Source organism: Syngnathoides biaculeatus, chromosome 19, assembly GCF_019802595.1.
Source record: "Syngnathoides biaculeatus isolate LvHL_M chromosome 19, ASM1980259v1, whole genome shotgun sequence".
NCBI lineage: Eukaryota > Metazoa > Chordata > Actinopteri > Syngnathiformes > Syngnathidae > Syngnathoides > Syngnathoides biaculeatus.
The window spans coordinates 6,113,169-6,136,830 of record NC_084658.1 but is presented as its reverse complement, the minus strand read 5'-3'; the positions used below and the strand labels follow the sequence as shown (position 1 = coordinate 6,136,830).

At 39.3% G+C, this 23,662-nt stretch overlaps 1 protein-coding gene across 7 annotated transcripts in view; it reads right to left on the bottom strand.

Annotated features, from left to right (window-relative positions):
- Window positions 1-23,662, bottom strand: part of mtrr (5-methyltetrahydrofolate-homocysteine methyltransferase reductase) — a 31,872-nt gene that overhangs the window by 6,087 nt on the left and 2,123 nt on the right. For 3 of the 7 annotated variants that reach the window (XM_061804818.1, XM_061804817.1, XM_061804820.1), the window contains exons 3-13: window positions 23,292-23,414; window positions 23,063-23,216; window positions 22,859-22,976; window positions 21,847-22,264; window positions 21,524-21,637; window positions 21,253-21,409; window positions 20,981-21,069; window positions 19,992-20,172; window positions 15,138-15,180; window positions 11,647-11,827; window positions 9,856-9,974 (exon numbers count right to left, since the gene is read on the bottom strand). In XM_061804818.1, the coding sequence (XP_061660802.1) occupies window positions 9,856-9,974; window positions 11,647-11,827; window positions 15,138-15,180; window positions 19,992-20,172; window positions 20,981-21,069; window positions 21,253-21,409; window positions 21,524-21,637; window positions 21,847-22,264; window positions 22,859-22,976; window positions 23,063-23,216; window positions 23,292-23,414 (1,697 nt within the window). Of the gene's footprint in view, window positions 1-6,379; window positions 7,082-9,855; window positions 9,975-11,646; window positions 11,828-15,137; window positions 15,181-19,991; window positions 20,173-20,980; window positions 21,070-21,252; window positions 21,410-21,523; window positions 21,638-21,846; window positions 22,265-22,858; window positions 22,977-23,062; window positions 23,217-23,291; window positions 23,415-23,662 lie in introns of those variants that run through there. The other 4 variants (XM_061804819.1, XM_061804822.1, XM_061804823.1 and 1 more) reach the window with 3 other exon arrangements.

Sequence of the window (23,662 nt, the reverse complement as noted above, 5' to 3'; positions counted from 1 at the left end):
TGGCCTATGCACAGAAACGATTGCTGCAAGAACGGTGTGTGCATGACTTACAGAGGGATACATTCCACCACTCTAAACACGGAGATAACATTAGATATCATACTGTGTGTGTCCAACAGTGATGGAGGGCACAAAAAGTGCAACTTTCAAGGATTCTTACTGAGGCTGTGGAGACTGGAAAAGAATTTTGAGCAGGTGACTGGCAAGAGTCTATAGTGGAACACGTTACAAAGAAAGACATTCTGACTATGTCCTACATTTGACACAGAATTCTACAGGGCAGCGTTTTCACAAATTTTGCAATTAGGGCGTTGTCAAATGCACGACTGCGGGAGTACAAAGTGGCCTTAAGTGTAAAGCTGATAGGTCCAATTAACCTTTTTTCAGCAACAAGAAAATACATGCAGTTTCAAAGGTTAATCAAGTGCTGGATTGGAAACAAAACACAATGAAGAAATAGATTTATACCAGTCATTATTATATGTTCAATAATGACTGTATTATAATAAATAAAACTTGCTGACAAGATCATTGATCATTTAGGACAATACTGTGATTCACATCGCATTCAAAATGAATGGACATACACAATTTATTTTTTTTTTTAATATATATATTTGGTGCTTGTGCATCAATACAGTACAGTAGGTGACAACGTACCACTTCATTGGCAAAAGGAGGAAAAAAATATTACTTTCAGAAATATTTATTGGCACTGAAAAGAACCTTTAATATTTTAATAATCAGAATGGTGAGGAAACACAGTTTATCCATCAACTGAATACTGAAGCTCATCATCGTTTTGAATTTTTGATTATGCTGCTTTGTTGTTACTATTACTATACTATTGTTCGTATTCAGTCAACTTAATGACTTGTTTTTCTAAAAGACATTTGTTTTCTTTTAACTGACTCCATATTCAGTCACTGAAGCAACTTGACCATAAATAATGCTTAAAAACTCACATAACAGTATAATAAAAACAGTGTTGCAAAAACACTGAGTGAAATCGATAAGCAAGCCTCCAGTTCCATTTTAAATCAATATGAACACTTTTTTACAATCAAAAATACTGTATTAGTTCTGTTCAGCAGCACACTGATCAACTCATAAGAGTGTTGGTCTCACAGTTCTAAGGACTGGGGTTCAAATCCCGGCCCCGCCTGTGTAGTTTGCAAGTTCTACCCATGCCTGTGTGGGTTTTCTCCAGGCACTCTGGTTTCTTCCCACATCTCAAAAACATGCATTGATTGGAGACTCTAAATTTCCAGTAGTTGTAATTGTGAGTGCGACTGTCTCCTATGTGCCCTGCGATTGGGTGGCCACCAGTTCAGCGAGTACCCCTGCTTCCTGCCCATTGATGGCTGGGATAGGCTCCAGCACTCCCATTACCCTCGTGAGGATTAATGGCTCAGAAAATGGATGGAAGGCGAGTTCTTATCTATTTTATCAAATAAATACATTCCTCTGTCTATCGGGTAATTATTATAACCATTGTGGTTGTGTAATGTCAAATAATTTCACTGGACCAGCAAAGTCAAAAAAGTTTATAGGGGAATAAAGCTAAAAAGCAACGACACCTGCCCTGGGCACGAGGGCATGATGAGAAAAATCAAAATAAGGCCTTAAAAGTTAAACAATAAAATTGAGCTCTTTATATCATCTCTTTGGGGAAATGCTGGCTATCCTTGGGAATTTTTTTTTTAGAATTGAGCAAGACAAGTGAATCGCCCTCTGCATGTATTATACACAGAATTAAGCAGCTGACTCTTAATTGTGGTCTCTAGCATAGTGCATATAAATCAATGCTATAATTTACTTGCTGAAAAAACAATTAGGCGGCATGGAAATTTGAACGACTGAGAATCACATGGAGTAACATTTGGAAAAAAGTATTCAACTTGGATGGAGTGTTTTGCAAAGTAAATTTTAAACATCTGAAGAAGAAAAAAACGAGTATTTGAACTAGCTCTCGCTTGCATGCACATTCATAATCACATCTGACATGTGCTTGTGGGTGTATGAAGCAGTGAACAGCATTCTGATGTCAAACTGCACAATTGCTCAATCTTTAAGTCCACTGTCCACTCTCACTGGACTGTTCAGTGACAAAAAAATAAAAAAATAAAAACAAGTTTTTACTTTCATATTTAACGCATGATTCAGGTGAGTTAATTTGTCTCCAGACAGCATGATGACATGTCCAAAGAGGAGACGGGCAAGAAAAGCGGAGGAACGGTCTATCAACCATGCCAATTTCAGAACCAAAAAATGTCAGAGGCAGAATGCCTCTTCCCATCGGGTTCACTGTCATGTAGAGAGAAACCTCAAAGTATAACTTCCACCACAATATTCATTTCAATAAACTTCATTGTTGCCTAATATGCACTGACTCTCGAACTTCTTGCATCAAGTATAACCTCAAAGGATTCTTAGCTCTCCAAGTACTAGTACTACTATCGTGACCAAAATTGAAATACAATAGTAGAGTAAGCTGAGGCCAAAGTGTTCATCAAAAACGAGGAAAAGGTTTCATTCCAAAAACTAATATTTAAGTGTAACATTATGCAGTTTCAACATTACCAATGCACTTAAATATATGAAAATAAAACCTTTACTTGAATATATATAGAAAGCATATCCAGCCATCCATTTTTTTTGCCGCTTATCCTCACGGGGCTCATGGGGAGTGCTGGAGCCTATCCCAGCTATCAACGGGCAGGAACTGAATTGGTTGCCAGCCAATCGCAGGGCACCTGGAGACAAACAGCCGCACTCACAATCACACCTATGGGCAATATAAAGTGTCCAATTAATGTTGCATGTTTTTGGGATGTGGTAGGAAACCGGAGTGCCTGGAGGAAACCAATGCAGACAGAGAGAACATGCAAACTCCACACAGGTGGGTCCGGGATTGAACCCGGGACCTCAGAACTGTGAGGCCAACGCTTTACCAGCTGATCCACCCTGCCGCCTAGAAAATGTATGTATGTAAATATACATACATGTATAAAAAAAAGAAAAAAAACGTTCTTGCAAATGTCCATCCATTCATCCATTATCTAAGCCACTTATCCTCAAAAGGGTCATGGGAGAGCTGGAGCCTATTCCAGCTAACTTCAGCAGGAGGTACGGTACACCCTGAACTGGTTGCCAACCAATAGCAGGGCACATGGAAACAAACAACAGACGCGTTCACAATCACACATAGGGACAATTTAGAGTCTCCAATTAATGCATGTTTTGGGGATGCGGGAGGAAACTGGAGCGCCCGGGGAAAACCCACGCAGGCACGGGGAGAGCATGCAAACCCCACACGGGCAGGGTGAAGATTTGAACCCCAGTCCTCAGAACTGTGAGGCAGACGCTCTCACCAGTCATATCACTGTGCTGCCTCCTCAAAATCAGAATCAGATTTAATGGCCTGGCATGTAACAAGACACAAGAAATTTGTCTCCGGCAGTCTCTGCACCCTGGTACAACATTCATGTTGAGTACAAAGAACGACAAAGGAACAAGAACGAAGAACAATAGACACCCAATTAATAGGGAACTATTTCTTATAAGAGTCACGGTTGTGCAAAGATGAAGTCTTCCAGCATTAACAGCAGTTAGATTGCGTCAACCTCCCAAATATGTTAAGCTTACACAACGTGCCCTTACCAATTCGCGGTTCACCATTATAGAACACTGCAATGACAATTGTGCAAAGGGAGAGGTTTGAAGTGACAAATTGTGCGATAGTCTACAAAATATATTACTAATACAAATATTGATTGGACCAGCAGGGTGTGAGGCTGCAGGTGAGGTTGCAAATGTGTCTAACTTAAATATAACTGAACTCTATATGAAAAAATGTACTATACAAGAAAAAGAATGCATGCTGTATTTCACTGGATTTTAAAAACTTATTGAACCCACTTTAAGATTATCCACAAAGAATAGAATAAAAATAAAGCACTGGACTTGAAAAATGCTGTTAAATTGCTTTGAAAGAGAGAGCGAAAAGATATTATTCATAATATTGTCACTTGCATCTTTGAACATTTCCCACTTGTAATGTTTTATGTCACATTTCTTCAGTTTAGAATGAATCAAGTAATTTTCAGAAGAAGCATGACCAAATGATAAAAGAGAGAAGCTTTTAATTTTTGTGTTCCACGTGGGATTTGGGAACAAAGCCGTCTGGCTGAAGGTCCAATCCCTTCCATTTGCATCCTGGGCAAGATTGTTCTGATCTGCAAACAGCCTCAAGTATACTCATTTTAGTGCGCTCGTCTCCACTCACCGCCTGCCCTGAAGGGATCAATACCAATATGAAAAAAACCTGGGCTCCATTCTGAGCAGGCCACACCGGCGTCTTTCCCTGAATACAAATTATATCACTGCATCTGCACACTCAACAGCAGTATGGAACACGATCCTCAGAGGAGAGGAGTAACTGGAGCACGCCATTTGCTTGGGAGCAGAAGCGCTCCGTCTAGGGCAAGCCGAGCGTTAAGACTTGGTAAATATCTCAATTATCACATTACATTTCATTAGGTCACTGGTGGTGTTCTGGGTCTCTCGGTTGACTTCCATGCAGGCACCGTGGGTTCCATTCGCATACTTCTACAGTGTGAATGTCTACATTTTTATGTGATCTGTATCTATGTGGCCACCATTTTTAAGGTATACAGTAGGCTACCTTCTGCCCAAAGTTGTCTGGGATGGGTTTGACTTCCTGCTTCCCTGAACAGAATAAGTAGAAAAGGATGGATAATGGAGCAACTGTAGAGTGTTGGCCTCGCAGTTCTGAAAATTGGGTGTATCCTGATTTGCTAAGGGAAACCACACATCGTGTTCTGCATCCCGATTGGCTTAGGGACTGTAGACAATTGTCAGCTGTTCTACGTACCCGGAATGGTGCTGCAGGTGTAGCCGGTGGGCCTCTCGCCATTTCGGTGCGCTCACACAAAGGTGTATTGCCCGCATTGTACCACTGCAGCGGTCCCAGTACTTAGGACGGGTGATCGTGGCAGTGCGCCACTCCTGCGACGGCCCCTGAACCACTATGACGAACGAGCGAACCCAAGCTCAGTCCAGTTCTCTTTAGTTCATCGGTCATGTTTGTCAAGCAATCAAGCGTTAGTACATTCTCTTCCTCAACACTTGTGTGCATTTTTCCTCTTCAGCATTAAAGAGCCACATTGCTAGCATCAAACAAATGTGTAAATTAGGCAAGGCCTTCTGTTGTGTACAGGACATGTGGAATGGAGGAAATTGAATGACCTTCAGCGAACTGTACCGAGTTTAGGGGCATGCGTTCGGCAGGGGTTCCCACAATCGCCCACCCTCAGTGTTGGGGAAGGTCGGTGGGCCCCGGAGCATTTCAGTCTACCCGAACAAAGCGTCACGGCTTCACTTCTTAAACATAATCAAAGGTGGCATGTCTGTTTATAAGGACATTCTCACCCAGAAGAAAAAAAAAAAAGAGCACCAACAATGAATGAGCCATAGATGTTTTTCCACTCGCAACACACCTGCACCAAGGACGCCTAATCGGAGCTGCGCCAACCCCCCAGTGGAACTGTCAAATATCCCTGAGTCGATATTTATAATTTCTTGTGTCAGACCTCATAGAAAATTACAATTTTTATTTCGAAAACCAATTACATTTTTCTTTTCATAGGAAAGGGTTTACACCCAGTCCTGGAAAAAGTGGAAGAAAATGAATGGAGAGACGTTTATAAAATTCTCAAATAAATGCTTTGGCCTCAAACAGGTTTTGATTGTTGGTTTCATGCTACACCACAGTATACAAGTGTATTCTAGCATGAAATACAGTAGTGTACTTTTATTAATCTACAATGTTTTGAACTTTGAGTGTTGAAATGAAAGAAATGTGAGAATCTTGTCTGTCTGAGAAAAGTTTATAAACTGTGTGGTCAGGTGTTTAACAGCAAGGCTGGGGTAACATGGGAGGACTGGGGTTTTGGTTGGGAGAAAATAATCTTTTTTTTTTTAATTGGATGGGACAATCTCAAAACTCATTTCCAACACTACTGATGTATTGAGCAGAAAATTGTTGCGCCGAGAAGTGCTGCGTGAATTTAGCGCAACCCAGAGCTGATATTTGTCTTATTTATCAAGCAAACGAACTGGGACTGAATCAACCACACCTGTAGCGGTTGCAGGCAAGTAGCACACTTCATTTTGTCTCAGTTGCTTCAAACCGACACTATTTCAAAATTAGTTCAGAAATCAAATTAGCTAATGAAATTAACTGATTCGATGCTCATCACAAATGGAAACTTAGATACAAGGGTCAATATTACAGGAGTATCAAGGTGATCCAATCCATTAATTTATCCAAATGTGCAACAACAGTTTATACAGTAATCCCACCTCATACAAAGGGAAAAAAAAAACATGTTTGCATTGTTCCACTAATTTACAAATGAAAAACGAATAAATAAAATACCTTCCTGAGTGTCCTGAGTGTCAAACTTCAGCATTGGCTCGATAAAATCACAAATGAAATTATGTTATAATTTATCTCTTGTAAGGGATTTTATTGAATTGTCCAGGTGAACCGGAAGCTTTGGGTAGTTGTCAAGATTGTCAACTTTAGCCTCTTGACATCAATTCTCTCTTTACGGCCAGGAAGGATTTGACAGATGACATCTCAGTGTTATATTTATTTCACTGCTGTCACTGCTGCGAACAAAACAAGAAGACATCACATTTTGCAAAGAATCTTGTGCTGAGATCAATGCCAGACAGCAGGCTCTGGATCTTGTTTAAAAAAAAAACTGATTTGGCACCACCTAGTGCGCCTGTGACCTTTTAGAGAAGCTTCTTCCCCGAGCAATTTGAATTCAAAGATTTATTTTTGCAAACAAGCATCGATTACCATTATGAGTAGAGATAGAAGGGTCTCAGCATGATTGTACTGCAAACAGGATGTTTTTCAGGCCCAGAGGCAGATACAACACCCCTGTTGACAAACTGGTGATTCTTATCTCAGAGGAGGTGTCAATCGGCGTGGTCGTATTAGGAACAATGCTGCTTCACACCAGGACAGGTTTACGCAACCCGCCTGTACTTCATGTAGACAGCAGGATGAGATGCAAAGGATATGGGAAGGTGTGATTAGACAGAAGGCATGCTTGATTCTGTAAATGTGAATTTTAGCTCCATCAGGAAAGGACAACAAACAAAACCTATAAACTGTAACTAAACAGCTGTGAGAAAGCATTTGCCGAGCAGTTTCAGTGCCTGTATTTATGAATAAAAACCTTGAGTGATCATTTGAATACTGCTGTTGGTCTAACAAACAGATTTGCATGAATAAAATGTTAAAATGGTAATTTTGATATTTCAACTTGTTTTGCAAGGTTGACATATCATGTCTGGTTCCCCTACTCCATATACAGTAGGTAATGAATAAGAAGTTGCTGCCAAATAATGACAGAATAGAGGTTGATTGTTAAGATTATGTGGCATGAAATCAAGCTCAGGTTTGCTCACTTAGTTTTCTTCCTAAACAAGCTCCTCAAGAGGAAGACAAACAGAAGTTTTAAGTTTGCTGAAAACATTACAATGCCAATACTTCATAACCACATCACCTGTGAGTGGTTAGCGGCTGACAAAAGTCAGAAAGCTAATGCATTTGCATTGAAACTGCAGTGGCAGCTGCTGATCTTAACCTGTGCAAAGTAAGCCCCGTTACAAGCCAGATGCAAAGTTAGTTGACTTTTTTTTTTTTATTTCAGTGCCAATAGCAGGGTGCAAAAAACGATTGACAGTTCCTAACTGGTCATACAAATGTCTAATGAAATTCTGGCGTGTCGGAAATTTGGTTACCTGATGGTGATCTTGTACATTTGAAGCTGAGTCATGACTAGATTTGACAATGTCTGAGTCTTATTGCGTTTGTGTACTATAGGTGACCAACCAGCTGAAGTCGTGTTCCAAAAGGAGTGGTGTTGATATGCAAATTTAAAACCAATATTTGAAATTGTGTGTGTATACCCAGTTTTACTGACTGTGAAGTCATGGTGACATAATCATATTTTTCAGCAAGAATTAGCCGGATGTCAGTAGTCTGTCTGTATTGTCGCCCTGCTTTTTTTTTTGTTCTTAGTGGAAACAGCTGTTTTTTTAGTTTATCGTTTGTGTTATTTACTTTTAGAACAGAAAAACTGTACAAAGAAATAGATGTAACTAACATTGGTTAAAAAAACATTTAAAAATAAAAAATGATGGATTAAATTTGACAATTATTGATCAAAGACATTTCTTTATGCGCATCCCTTAAAGGGGAAATCTACTGGTTTGCATTAACAATGTATCCAATAGGTCATGTAATATGTACTCTATTTTGACCATGTGATGTTAAATCCTCTCTCATTTAATAGTTTTGAGAAGATTTTTTATCGACAATTACGAATTTTCAGGGCCACTACCATTTTCGCGAGTCACATGACCTCCGTGCGCGGATGTGACATGTACCGTGCAGCAACAAAGGCTTTACCATTTATGCCCAGCGCTGATTTCTCGGATTTATCCTCATCTGATGAAGAAATAGCAGTATCGGTTGATCGGGAAGATGGAAGGATACTTTGATACACAGCGGTGAGAGGATTTAACATTACATTGTCAAAATAGAGTACATATTACATTACCTATTGGATATATTGTTAATCCAAACCAGTTGATTTCCCCTTTAAAATGACATCAGATTTGTTGATGATGATTTGTTGCAAGCATCAGACCAGAGTCACCTGCACTCACTATCATTGCACCACACCCTCCAAAACAGGTCAGCTGTCCAGGGGGTTTAGAGACAATTGGAGCTGACTGGGGCATAACCTCAATTGCGCAAAGTCACCCACAACTTAAATGTGTCAGTCACACTAAAAAGGTTTGCTCTGCTTCCTGACAAGTCCGGGCAGACATGAGCTTGCTTCAACGCGCAGCTATCCGCCTGGGTAAGAGAACCTTCAGACAGTCACATTAACTCCTTATGACAGGTCATTTTGCAAACGTGGCCTACTCATCATTTCAGAACCTTAGCAAATTTTAGCGTGACTTTCAAATATTCCTGATACCCATATCCATCCATCCATTTTCTGAGCCGCTTATCCTCACGGGGGTCACGGGAGTGCTGGAGCTAATCCCAGCTGTCATTGGAAAGGAGTCACACCTTGGGGCAATTTAAGAGTATCTGTTTTGGGATGTGGGAGGAAACGGAGTGCACAGAGAAAGCCCACACAAGCACAAGGAGAACATGCAACCTCTACACAGGCAGAGCTGGGATTTGAACTCCAGTCCTTAGAATTGTGAGGCTCACGCTCTACAGCTGCACCACCGTGCCGCCTGATACCTACAACTAAAGTTTAAGTAATTTTCAAGAAACCACGGATCACAAACACTCTCACATTAGCAATCATTTACTACATGGCTATCACAATTATATACATATCGATATGCAACTATGTGCTACTGTGACTCCTGGCTGCTTATTACACACAAAATCATGTGCAGTTTGTTAATTTGTACATTGTGCAAAACCATATTTATTTTAAATGAGATGACAAAACCAAATCTCTGGCATGACCACAGCACTAGTTGTTTGTCTTTATTATGACATTATTCAGAAATTATTCTCATCAAATGAAATTACATCCATCTTTTTGAAGCCTCAAAAACGTTTAGGGGTTGATTGGCCAAAAATGTGCAGTGATGACACACCCAAAATATTTCATGGATATTTGTGAATCTCAATTACCAGGACCAGAAAGGTCAGAGCAACAATCTGCACATTACAGCATAAAGTAGCCAAGAATGCATGAATATACATTTCCTCACCTTTGCTGCAGGAAGCCAATGAAGGGTGCAACACCGGTGCCAGGTCCGACCATTATAAGAGGCGCTGACAAGTCAGGTGGATGTCGAAAAAAGCAGTTGGGTCTCAAACTCACATGGATCTGAGATGTGAGGGTCACAGAACATTAGTGTGCATTCTAAATAATGGAAGTAATTAGAACTCTGCTGAGGAGCCACTGTGGGCCTCCCAATCTATTAATTGATCCACTTAACATTCTGAGACAGGCTAATGAGAAAACTTATGCGCTCCAACTAAAATCCACTGGGTGTGATAGCAAGGATTTAGTTGCTTTAATCCAAATTTTATTTGGTTTTAATTGACCCCGCACAACAGGCCCAAACCTAGGTAATGTGTTCTCAAAAAGAAAAAAACCAAATGGGGTATCATTTACATTCAAAAAGCACAGACCTCCGCCAAGGCAAAATATCTATACTGTAATCACTGTTTTTATTCTCTTTAGGCCATATTCTCCCCTTTGCATAAGAGAGCTCGCAGCTGCTTACTTTTCAGGGAACGCAGTCTCACACCGACTTAAGTCTGTCATTTACGCAGCATCATGAGAGATAGACGCTTATGGGTAGACCAATGCTTAAAATGTAGAACTTCCTTTTCAAATATGCCATTGCATATTCAACTAAAGAACATTTCCCCTTATGGACTTCAGAGACTAAAGTAAGACAAGTAACCCTCCAAGGTGAAACGTCATATTGCTCAAGTCAACTCAACCATGTCTGTCAAAAAAAAACAGCTCTGTTGTGGAGAAAAAAAAAGTTGGAGACTACTGATTGAGAGCATGGTATACACCTTTTTATTGATAGCCCTCCTAACAAGCATTGCATTCTGATCAAATTATTTTACTTATTGGGTTTATGTCATACAAATTTTTTAAAAAAAATGCTCTCCATCAATCTGTAGGTGTTGCTGGAGTGATGTGCTTTACCTTTTCCATGCATTTCAATGACAAGAAAGATCCCTGTTTTCATTATTTGAAGGTACCCTCAGTGATCAGTGAATCTTGGCTCACTGTTGTTTCCACATTCATTTCCCCGTTACACATTTCGTCTGTGTCAAAGAGCTGGATGGGAGAATCCGCATTGTTGAAAAGTGCACAAGTCCAGGCACATAAAAATGGATGCACACACAAATGGGAGAATATGGCCTTTTAATTTCTGGATCTAAATGAAACTATTGCTATTTAAGATGTTGACACACTAAGCGTTATGTACAACATTTTTTTACAGTTTGACAGTAACTGTCAATGGCTACAGAAATTCAATGATATTTTTCATTCTCCATTTCACTTTTCCAAGCCACTTATCCTCACAGGGGTCCCGGGACCGCTGGAACATAACTCAACTAACTTTTTACCAAATGTCATGACCCAATTAACTTCAAGCGAAAGGTGGACTTCACCCTGAACTGGTCGCCAGTTTCATGTTAAATGTAAATTACCTCCATACCGAATGTGATTTTTTTTTTTAACATTTTCAGCAAATGTCATGACATATTCTGAAGATTTTGATGTAAACACATTCAGACGACAACATACGGTAATCCCTTCGAATGGAGGTAATAACTCAAAATCTCCAAATGTATAGCACTTGTTTGTTACAAGATTTTTGTTGTTATTAAAGGCTGCACTTCACTCACCTTTGTGCTGCTTCATTTTTTGCTTTTTTTTTTAAGAAAGTGAGGAATCTCTTGAAGATGCATTTTGTAGATTCTCAAGGTTAGAAAAATGCAAACTGTCTGCCTTTATTATGTGTACCCACCCGTGGTAGGGGCATGTGACACTGTGTTTCAGCCGCCCCTGGAAGGACAAGGGCATCGTTGACGAGGTCAAAGAGCCAACCAGTACACAAGCCTCGCCTTCCCACAGGACGACCTGAGCATTCTGGGAACTCCACGACGTTTAGGACAAAATTCAGCTTGCCTGGGTGCTGAAGGCACGAGCTGTGAGTTTGGGAGACAAAAAAAAAAAGTTAAAAGCAAATAGTACTGAGAGCATGTGTACATGCATGGAATACATGCATACAATAATAAGAGGGAGACATACAGAAAAAGACAAGATGAAAAGATGGGGAATAGAATGGTACAGAAAAACATGATGGAAACAGTTAGGACAAAAAACAACACCATTTGGACAGCAGCTGATCAAAGTACCAGAGATGAAAAGGCTTTAAAAGTGAAGAGGAACAAAGATGTGGCAGTGACAATGATGAGCGTGCTACATCTACAGTATGTTTGCTTAAGGTGTCCAAACTTTTTTTCTACCAAAAGCTGCATACAGAAAATTTGAAGTACAGTGTTCCCCCATTATTCGAGGGGGTTACGTTCCTTACACACCCACGAATCACAGATGCATTAATACACACTGATAACACTGTCAGCACGCATATAAGCACGACATGTATGTAACCTACCATCTGATGCTGCTCACGAGGCAGTGAGAAACAATTCTGTTTCACATCTGTGAGCAGAAGAATATTCAATTGCCCCACACACTGCCCGTGTAGGCAGGTAATTACTGACGAAGTTGTACACAAAGAGTAGTCAAAGACTACTGCCTGGATATGGACAAAAGTCAGCCAGGATATAGAAGTTGGATGGAAAAATTACATCTCAATTTTGTGTTCCAGGTGAATAAACAAAGATGTTGACATTAAAAAGTAATTTTTCTCATTCAACATTACAACGTTTTTTTCATGTAAACTTTTACTATTTATTCAAGAAGTCAGGCCCCCAAATAACACCCGTGGTCTAGTCATCCATTTTCTATCATGCTTGTCCTCGTCAGGGTCATCCTTAGCTGAGCTTGAGTTTATCCAAGGTGACTGTGGTCAACTGGACTTGACTGGTCACAGACAATTGCAGGCCACATTTTTACAATGCTTCTGATTTCACAAAAATTGGATGCAAAAGGTGAAAAAAAATTACATCTTCCCTGGGGGCCACTCACACCTATTCATCCTTTCCTTCCTCCTTCCTGTTTGCCGCTGGAAACCTCTATTGAATCCAGCATCAATAATGCAACCCTCTCATGTCTAGAGTCTACACAATCTGATAAACTAGTCACCATCTTTCCCTGAGCAGTCTCTCCATCGCACGTGTTCTTTTCACAATCAAGGAAGCAGCAAGTAGAGTAGGCGAGGAGCTGAGAAGCTGACCTTGTCTTAGATGTTCATGTTCCTTGCAAGCTTTAAAGCAGACCCTAATGGGTACTAGTTTAACAGGAAGTGTGAATCAATGACTGGCTAAGTGGGGCAAAAAGACGGAACACTTTTTTTAAGACTCGCAAAAGTCCATTTGTCTTGCTCCAAGTTTATCATGGAGTTCATTAGGGAATCATATCTATGCACCTAAGTGCACTTAACGTGGACTATAGAGTAGGCGGGTGGGAAAAGGTGACTAAAAGTCTGTTTCCTCTTTCTCTTTTTTCTTTCTTCCTTATTCCTTGCCAGTATAATGTTGGAAAGTCTTTTTTATAATTTAATATTATAAAATACAACATTATTACTGAATGCACAGTTTGATTATTGTAAATGCTTCTTTAAATACTGATACAACATGGAATACGCCACAACTTTGGCTACACAAAACAAAACAACTAAATATGCCAACTTTAACACTGTTAGAAAGATATTCATGTCAGAATACAGTCTCCACTCTTTATTAGTTGTACAAAACTGCATAGCATCTTACTGAGAGGTGTTTGTAGTAGCGCATAACGTAACAACGGCCCACATACAGTAATGGATTTGCTTTTTTAATTTTTTTACAAATTTGGGCCCATATTGTAATGAATGGCCAAAAATAATGATAAAAGTCCTGAACCTATAACACAATATTAATTATTTTTTGTTTTATTTTTTTATTTTAATCATTATTGGCCCAAACTCATTATGTTATTGACTGATTATTAAGTTATCGGCCTGGTAAAGATATAGCCGTCCATCCATTTTCTGAGACGCTTATCCTCACGAGGGTCGCAGGAGAGAGCCAAAATCACCTGTCATCAGGCAGGAGGCGGTCCTCATAACTGTGAGGTCAACACTAACCAGTTGCTCCACCATGCCGCCAGTAAACATATGAATATTTGGAAATAGTAACACAGCCTATAATTTAGCAATATACTAATACCACTTAATTTCACTTTTTCTTTTTGGATTTAACTTTGGATTCTCTTGTTTGTCTCTTTCTCTCTCGCTTTCCCTCTCTCCGTGTATTTGTCTATTCAGTTTGATGGTTAGCATGACCTCTAGTCCTGCCTGCTGTGCTTTAGTATTTCAGACTAACTCCAAATGTAGTGGATGCTTTAGGTTCAGGACTTTTATTACCTTGTAGCCCAGTCATTACTTTATGTACCTATAACTTTTTTAAAAAGGCAATTTTATTAAGTTATAGGTCATCATTGGGCTATCCACTCTTATTATGTTATGGGCTTCCAATCGTTTGTAATATTTTAGTTACCTTGGCAACATGACGTGGCAAAATATCAGTACACTGTTCCGCCGTTATGTTCCTTAGCGCCTCCTCCCACTTACCCGTGAATAACGAAAATCCGCAAATAATGGAAGTGAATATGCAGGGCCGCGAACGGTCAAACGTGAATGGGCAAGGCCACACTGTAACTATCTATCTCAGTTTGATGCAATGTCATCCTACACAATAACAAACACAAAAATGCACGATTGTTTAAATAAAAAGTCTAAAATGCATATTATCTCCTTTAAGTATGGCAGTTCTTTTGCTCTCGTATCAGGATTAGTATCATCATATTTTACAGATTATAATCTAATAAAATCCACCTCACATCACAAACATAATTTGCGAATTGACCCCTACCAATTATCCGCCGATGCGCATTTTTAATTATGTAAGTCAAAATGGATGAATGGAATTTAAAATCATCATTCTCAATAAGAGCAAAGTACTAGGTCTTTCAACCAAATGAGAATAAACATTATTACAAGAATAAAACGGCATTTTTGCAAATTAAGAGATTTGTCAGTGTCTCTGTGTAATTTCTATATTCAAACACTGCTTGTAATGACTGTCAAAACACATTCAGTATTCTCGGTCATTCAATTATCTATTACTGTCATGAAACTATTTTGAGCCATTTTCAGTCGTCGTTGTGCAGAGAGGAAGTATGAGGAATATTAAGGTAGGAATAGGAAGGACATTCATTATTGTGAGGCCGTGTTAATGCTAACAAATGATGCCATAGCTGTGAAAAGCGTGCTCTTTTCAGTCTCTGTACCTGGCAGCAGAATAAGGCCTTGGCTGCAGCTTGGGGAGATGCTCTAAAAAATAAAAAAATAAACAAGCACAGCTGTCAATCATCCTGTTATCTTGCAAATATATTATCAGCTATAATGGATGGATAAAAAGTCATTGTGACCATGGTCTATTTTCAGTCACCCTTACCCAACTTTCTGTCTTTTTCCGAGGATATGCTGCTGCTACATTTGTTAAATTACAAAGTCAGCCAGTTTGAATCCCAAGAGTCCAGATGTGAACCCAGTGGGAAACAGATTGCTTTGTGAACCTTGTTGCAAAGTCAGCCATGAAGGTGCCCTCTTTTTTGTAACAAGCAGTGTACACTGCATTAGGAAGGGTGGGTCGCTGAATTGAGAAAACATAGGAACTGAGTTTCTGCCTGGAGCAACAGGATATGCCACTGCTGCACTGCCACTGATTTGATATGGGAAAAAAAAAAAAAAAGTTGGATCATTTGGACCTTGGATGTGAAAAATGAATTCAAAAGAGTGATTCCAAAGCAGCTAAGGCCCGCATAAATGCATTATTCAGGTAAATCGTTCAGCAAGATCAACATGCATTCACTCATTCATTTACTGTACTATTTTTCCTTACTAGGGTCACTGAAAATGATCGCAGCAAGGATTGAGTCATTAGCATTGTATTCTGATTGAATTGATTTTACTGGATTTATTTCATACAAAATTTTTAAAAATCATGCTCTCCATCAATGTGTAGGTAGAGCTGCAGTGGTGTTCAGGTGAGGCTCCGCAAATACATTATTCAGGTGAATCCCTCAGAAAGATCAACATGCTTTCACCCATTCATTTACCATATTATTTTTCCTCCCTTGGGTCGCTGAAGTTGATCTCAGCTAGCTTCTGGCAGAGGGAGGCTACACTCTGAACTGGTCGCCAGCCAATCGCAGGGCACAAATAAACAAACCAATTGTACTCTCACTCAGACCTATGGGCAATTTAGACCTAATACGTTTAATTCGGTTATATTTATATTGGTTGAAGTACCTTGTGGAGTAGCACTTGTTATCTCATTGTATGCAATATAATGCTTTTGATTTGATTTGAAATTAGAGTTCTCGATTACCCCACAAATATATGTTTTTGAAGGCACAGTGGAGCAGTTGTAGAGCGTCTGCCTCAGTTCTGAGGACCAGGCTTCGAATCTCGGCCCTACCTGTGTGGTTATTTCCACGTTCTCTCCGTGCCTGTGTGGGTTTTCTCTGGGCACTCCGGTTTCCTCCCACATCCTAAAAACATGCATTAATTGGACACTCTAAATTGCCCCTAGGTGTGATTTTGAGTGTTACTGTTGTCTGTCTCCATGTGCCCTGCGATTGGCTGGCAACCAGAGCAGGGTGTACCCTGCCTCCTGCCCGATGACAGCTGGGATTGGTTCCAGCACTCCCGTGACCCTTGTGAGGATAAGCGGCTCAGAAAATGGATGAATGGATGTTTTTGAGGATGTAGGAGGAAACTGTAGTGGCCAGAGAAAATCAACATACGCACGACGATAACATGCCAACTCAACACAGGAGAGGCCGGATTTGAACTTCAGAACTGAGAATCTTGAGAAAATGTGCGTTGACATCTCCTAAACAGCTCAGTGCTGTTAGAGAATCAGCTCACCAGTTTCCATCCATTGATTTTCTTTGCCGCTTATCCTCACGAGGGTCGCGGGGAGTACTGGAGCCTATCTGAGCTGTCAACGGGCAGGAGGCGGGGTACACCCTAAGCTGGTCGCCAGCCAATCGCAGGGCACATAGAGACAAATAGTTGCACTCACAATCACACCTAAGGGCAATTTAGAGTGTCAAATTAATGTTGCATGTTTTGGGGAAACCGGAGTGCCCGGAGAAAACCCACGCAGGCAGAGGGAGAACATGCAAACTCCACACAGGTGGGGCCGGGTTCAAACCCGGTTCATCAGAACTGTGAGGCCAATGTTTACCGGCTGCTCCACTGTGCCATCAGCTCACTACTTTGATATCAAATTCATTTCAACTGAATGGAATGTAAAAAAAAAAAAATGAAAGACAATTCAAAAACATTGCCATGCTCATCAAAACATCACTACAATAGATAACCACCTTCTGCCTATGTCTGATTTTTTTCAAAAAGTTTCATGTATTATTTATTTCCTCTTTAGACAATTCGTGTCAAAAAGGTTTTTCAAAGTTCACAAGTAGTATTTGCATAAACCTGCTCACTAACAATCACAATACAAATGGACCAACCTGGACTTAGAGCTCCACCAGAGCCGAACAATCCTTTTTTGATTATTTGGATTCTGGATCGGCACTCAGGCTCTCTATTGCTCATAGTTATAGCCAAAAATTTTAATGGGGGGATTATCATGTTCTCAGAGTTATTGGAAAATGTTTTTTTTTTTTTTTCATTTTTACAATGCTGAGGCAAATGTTTCAAAATTTGTGCAGGCTACTGTACTCATGTTAGAAATATACATCAATAAAATTTCCACAATAGGATTTATGCTTTATTGCAAAATTTTGGATTTTTTTCTGTATTGACCCCCATTAAGTAGCATTCATTTTATTTAAAAAAAAAAAAAAAGGATTTGAAAAGACAGAAGGTTTTGGTGATATTTAAAAATGCATGTTGTATTTTAGCTTGTAATGTAGTACATTTCTTTACTTTCATTTCGAAGGTCAAGTGTGGTGGTGAGGCTCTGATATTCTTAATTATGTGGTAATTTAATTTTAACAGGTGCACCCAGTTTACAGGCTGCTCTCCCTTTGTTATGATCAATATGATTGTTCTGAAAGATAAAACCCACGGGGACTCGATTATAAATCTGTACAAAAGGCTCGACCTTGGAAAAAAAGAAAAATCACAATTTGTTTGAAAAGCCAGCAATAATCAGCAGACCTTTTCAAACTGATTGTCATACACCTCAATAAGCAGCTTATGAAGACAAACATCTTACTCCTGATTGAGACTTTAAAATTGATATTTAAAAGTTTGAAAAGTCATCTATTTATACAGTATAGGGGAGTGCCAGGTGGCCAGAAATCTTCCATTTTTGTTCCATTATCTGTGAGACACTATCTTTTACCATCTTTCTGTTCAATTTATATGCAAAAAAAAATTTAAATGAGATATAGAAATATGGTCAAATATTGATGTTTGAATAGTTCACTGGCCTCCAGATGAATGGGTAGGTTGTTACACATTTAAAAAATAAATTGTCCTTACTTTTACTACTCACTTTTATGATAACTGCACATGTGCCTTTTAGTTCATTTTGAAAGAAAGGCTTGGCAAGTTCACCCTCAATGACTTTCACATAACAGAATTTTGTCTTTTTTTGTCATAACAAGTAAGCAGTGAGTGGCAGTGAACAAAGAAAAAAATGACATTTGAAATGTTCATGCTTTTGTTACTGAGGAAAAAGTTCAAGCCTGCATGGTTACAGATGGGAAAGAAAAAAAATCCCCTCCAACCTGGTACAACTAGTTGTGAGCCCTGCAGTAAATTATATTGAAAAAGATGCTTACGGACAGTACTCTCCTATGACCTTTTCACATATGGGGGTAAAAAACGGGATCATATAATAAGAGAAAGGAAGAAGTGTATCTGTAGTCACTTGTGCTTTTCGATGCTCTTCTCATTATTTATAGTTACTGTCATACATTTGTGTAAACCCTGATCTTGCAGTCTAATGAACCCCAAGGAGTGCAGTGTCCTTGGCGCGCTGAGTCAGGCTTCGCCATTAACCTCTGCACTTGTGCAAACCCCGGCCACTCTGCTCAAACCACCAACACAACATCTGTTGCTTAGAGAAGCCTCCAAATCCACACATAGTAGCATATTTCTGCATTGGTTGCTAGAGGAGGAAAAAAGGCCACTATGAAGGCCAAAAATAACTGACATCAGTGTAAAAGGGCAGGAGCTGTGACACAGCAGTTTTAAAGGACAACGTGTATGCAAAGCTCTCGCCAAATCAGTGATAAGCACAAGACACCATAAATGGAAGCAACATTTATCCAATCCATTAAAATCAAGGTAAAAAGATAAAAAATACTAACTTGATTTGCAGAGGAAATACTATGACACAACATAAGGAAATGAATGCCTGACTGAGAAGAACTCAATTATATGCCATCTGTGTAAAATTGATATTGTCAAAAAAAAAAAAAAAAAAGCATCTATTAAGCTTGATTTACTGAGGCAATAACACCCCTCTCTGGATGGAAATTGAACTGCTCTTGACATACCGTGAAACTACAACTTTGTCAAAAACGGCTCGTGAAAGTTGAGAACGTACATAAATGGAAATAGTGAAACATTTCTGGGAAATGTCAGCCATATTACTGGATTAATTTTTAGCAGGGAGTTAGGAGAGATGTTTCATTGCTTTGTTTTTTTACTTAAATTAAAAAAAAGCATTTTCATGATTGAGAAAGGCATTACTGCTAACAATAATGAGGTCCAAATGCAGGTGGTGACTATTGAAGTGTATAATTTGTTGGTGATCTCGTCAGACTGTGCAGCATTGGTGAAGTTCTGTGCTCTCTTGAGTTCTCTTACCATTATTCTTGCACTGAAGTGAGTTTCGATCTCAAAACATCATCAATGTGAATGGAGTACAAATCAGTTGAAAAATTGCAATGCCACTAACAGGTTTTGCAGTTATAATTTTTCATAGCAAATACTTGACTTTCAGCAAGTAGTTACAAGGTTACTTTAAACCTACATAATTAATATGAATCTAGAAAAAAAATGACTCAACGAATAAGCCTTTGAAATGATGGTGCCAGATTAACACCAAAAACTCCTGCTTGCTAAAACACAAACAAAAACAAAAATAATCTGACCTACTAAGAGGCTGAGGGGAGGCAGGGAGGATGGGAAGGCGGCAAGAAGCTCCAAAAGACTGAGGCTTGACTCTCTCACATGCAGGTTGTAGTCAGCGGTGCCTTGTTTGCTACAGAGCTCTAGCAGTCTCCTCCTCTGCATGCTGTCTGTTGTATGCTCAGCCAGTGCTCGCAAAAAGGCCTGACAAGGAAGAAAACATCATTCAAAGTTACTGGCATCAACATGATGCTGTTCATTATATCCCTTTTCATGAATGTAAAATTTAAAAGGAGTCAGCGAAATACTAAGATGCAAACTTGTACTATGCATGTACTTTAGTATGCAACATTTATTTTGACAATATGTCTAAGTTTCATTTAGTATTTCAGTATTTCATATAGCAGTTTTTTAAAAAAAACTTGAAAGTATAATGTTAAATTATGACATCTCCAGAGCTCCTTAACAAAAACACAAACTTGAATCCTGCTAAATGGGTATCCTCTTTTTTTTTTTTTTTTTTAACTATGAAGAGTAAAATATACAAGCATGAAAAAGTTTTATTGAAACACCTTCAGACCCTGCTTTACATAGATGGAGATGTAAAAATAAAACATTTATTGCCGCAGATTTACGGTGCAATTGGAGTTTGAATTCAAAAAAAATTTAAGAGAAAGGCCTGCACTTCAACACTGCATTAGTTACGTTTATAGTAAATGTTAAAAGCAGGTATTCCTTACAGCTTTCTGCAAAAAGTTTCAGTTTTTGTAATCATGGTAGAATACATATCACTAAATACTGTATATTCAAACATAAAACCACATGCTGTACTTTCAGACGTAATCCTATTTTTTGAGGAAAGCAGAGAATGCCTCAAAAGCAAAATAATGTACTTTCCATCTGGTCTAAGATGCTTTTCTCTGGGGATGGGATCTTGGGCGAAAATATACTGTACTTATCTACCTGAGTTGGAGACTTTTTAAACTACCTAAATGATCATGTTTGTTCTTACCTTCTTAGGAACACTTCTTATCTCTAGACACCATGTGAGCAGGTACAATAAAGAAATGTTCTGAGGGATATAGGGGGGCACCTGAGCACCTGTAACCCATCAGAAAAAAAAAACGTTATTTATTATTATTAACAAAATGAATGCACAGGAAATGCATGTTTTGTTGCATGATTAACAAAGAAGATACTGTTATTGTCAAAGTGTTTTGCTTGGTCATTTCAAGATAGTGCTGCACAATACATAATAGAAACATGTGTCAAGTGTGTCCTGACCTCTTTTCTTTGTGTTTTTAAGTAAAGAAACGTGGACATGATGATTCTTTTGATCCTCTAGGCCCACTCTTTTGAGTAATTGCTTGACCTCAGATGCTCTATTTGGGCAGAAAACATCAAACGAATCCCCTGGTTGGTAGGCCAACATTGGGTAAGCCTTGAGTGGGACAACACACATGCTGTATTTACATATCAACTATATTTGAAATGAACACAGAAGTCACAGAGAAAATTTAAAAAAGGAGAGAGAACATCATACTGTAAATCTTACCGAAATATCAAGCTCCAGAAAGATGGCTGTCTTGACTGATTCGCCTGTTGTTAAACGAACTGCACGGGATATAGGAACCTCATTGAGAGTTTCACTTTTTAACGGTCCAGAAATCTGAAAAAAAACAGGTGCTCATTTTTCAAAAAAGGCCACAAAATACACACACACACACACACGTGTGTGTGTGTGTGTGTGTGTGTGTGTGTGTGTGTGTGTGTGTGTGTGTGTGTGTGTATACGTATCATTCTAAGAACTTTCAATCTAATTACAGCAGGAAAGGGCTCTTGGACAGATAAATTGTGACGAATAACAAGTATCCTCACCTCATCCACAGTGTCAACTTCCTGAAGAGACACTTCTAAGAAAGGTGGAGGTAGAGCAGGAACATTAAGAGAGGCATCTGACAGCGGAGACACGGAATGTGATAGTGACGTTGCATTAGATGCTCCAAGATGCATGTTTTGTGTCTCTTGTGCTGGTGGGGTTAAACTGACAACACCTCCAGATGGGGATACCGCCTGTGTGGCAGAAGCTGAACACATAGATGCACATTCGGGTTCCAACTCAGGGGACTGATGGTCAGTGAGGCTGAGCAGGTCTATCTGAACATCTGGTATCAATCCATCCGGAAGTGTCCTCTCTGAATCATCTTTAATACTCAAATTAGAAGTCATATTTGTTAACGCTCCTTTGACAGCTTTCCACAGTCCTTCAAGCCAAGGCTCCACAACCAACTCCAACCTTGGGAAAACATAAGTATAATTAAATAATAATTCTTTTGGCGGTATCAGAGGCCTTCAGGGAAGCTGCAGCACCTTCAGAAAAAAAGGGAATTTTTGTAAACTCGCACAGATGACTTCATATCTATCTTATTTGCTAAATGGATTGATTTGCATTTAGTAAGAGACGAGACTCCAGAAAAACAAAAATGTATTTGTTTACGAGGGCAAATAAAGCACATGCATACTAAGACCATATTATAAAAAAGCACTACCAGTACTTTGAACCGTAGTAATAAATTATTTTGATCATTTAACTCTTAAACTTGAAATTTCACAAAGGCCTTGCAATCCACGTTTATATTTTTGGCATTTATTTTAGTAGGAATACTTTTTTAGTTAGTCTTTAAATTTTAAACAAGGTAGCCTATGTGATCAAATGTGAGGTTGAGTACTATAACTACTGTATGATAGAGAGTTCTACAGAGTTTTCAGATTTACCTAAATGCATATTGTAGCAACAACTTCAACTATATTTTAGAGCATTTACTTCATCGTCCCAAACCTGGACGACGGCGGTTTTAAGATGTTTTTTGTATTTGCTTGCATAACTTACCCTACACCATCATCTGCATATCCTGTTGCATAGAATTTTTGGGCTCCGAGTTCCTGTAGACGGCGCTCGATTGTTTTGCCACAGTTGCAGAAGTTTTCATAGTTGGTGTTTCCTAAAGCTGGAGGAGACAGATGGACTAAATCAGAAATCATTACTGAATTTAAAGATTCACACAAAATACTCTCCAGATAAATGTTCATTTACCTAAAAGTGCATAGTGAAGGTGTTTATAATGAATGGGGGAGAGGGTCTTCATCTTAATGTGCCTGACAAATTGCAGGGCATTATCTGGTGGCTCCCCATTTCCAGTAGTAGACACAACAAAGACCACTGGGGACTTCTCATTCTCCAAATTGTCCTGGAACATGAGATTTTAATGAAACAGTGGAGTGCTTCCATCAAGCCAAATTTGATGTGCGGTGTGACAAGTCACCAGCATGATGCAAGAAAATAAATCCATCCATCCATTTTCAGCACCACTTATTCTCACGAGACTCTCGGATTTGCTGGAGGCTATCCCGCCTGACTCTGGGCGAGAAGCAGAGCACACCCTGGTCTGGTCGTTGGCCAATCGCAAGCCACATATGAACAAACAACCATTAGCACTCACGTTCACACCTTTGGGTGATTAAGGGTCTTTAATTAACCTGTAATACAAGTTTTGGGGATGTGGGAAGAAACCAGACTATGCAGAGAAAACCCACGCAGGTACGGGGAGAACATGCAAACGCCACACAGGTGAATTCAGATTTAAACGTGAGTCCTCAGAACTGTGAGGTAAATGTGCTAACCAGTCATCCAACC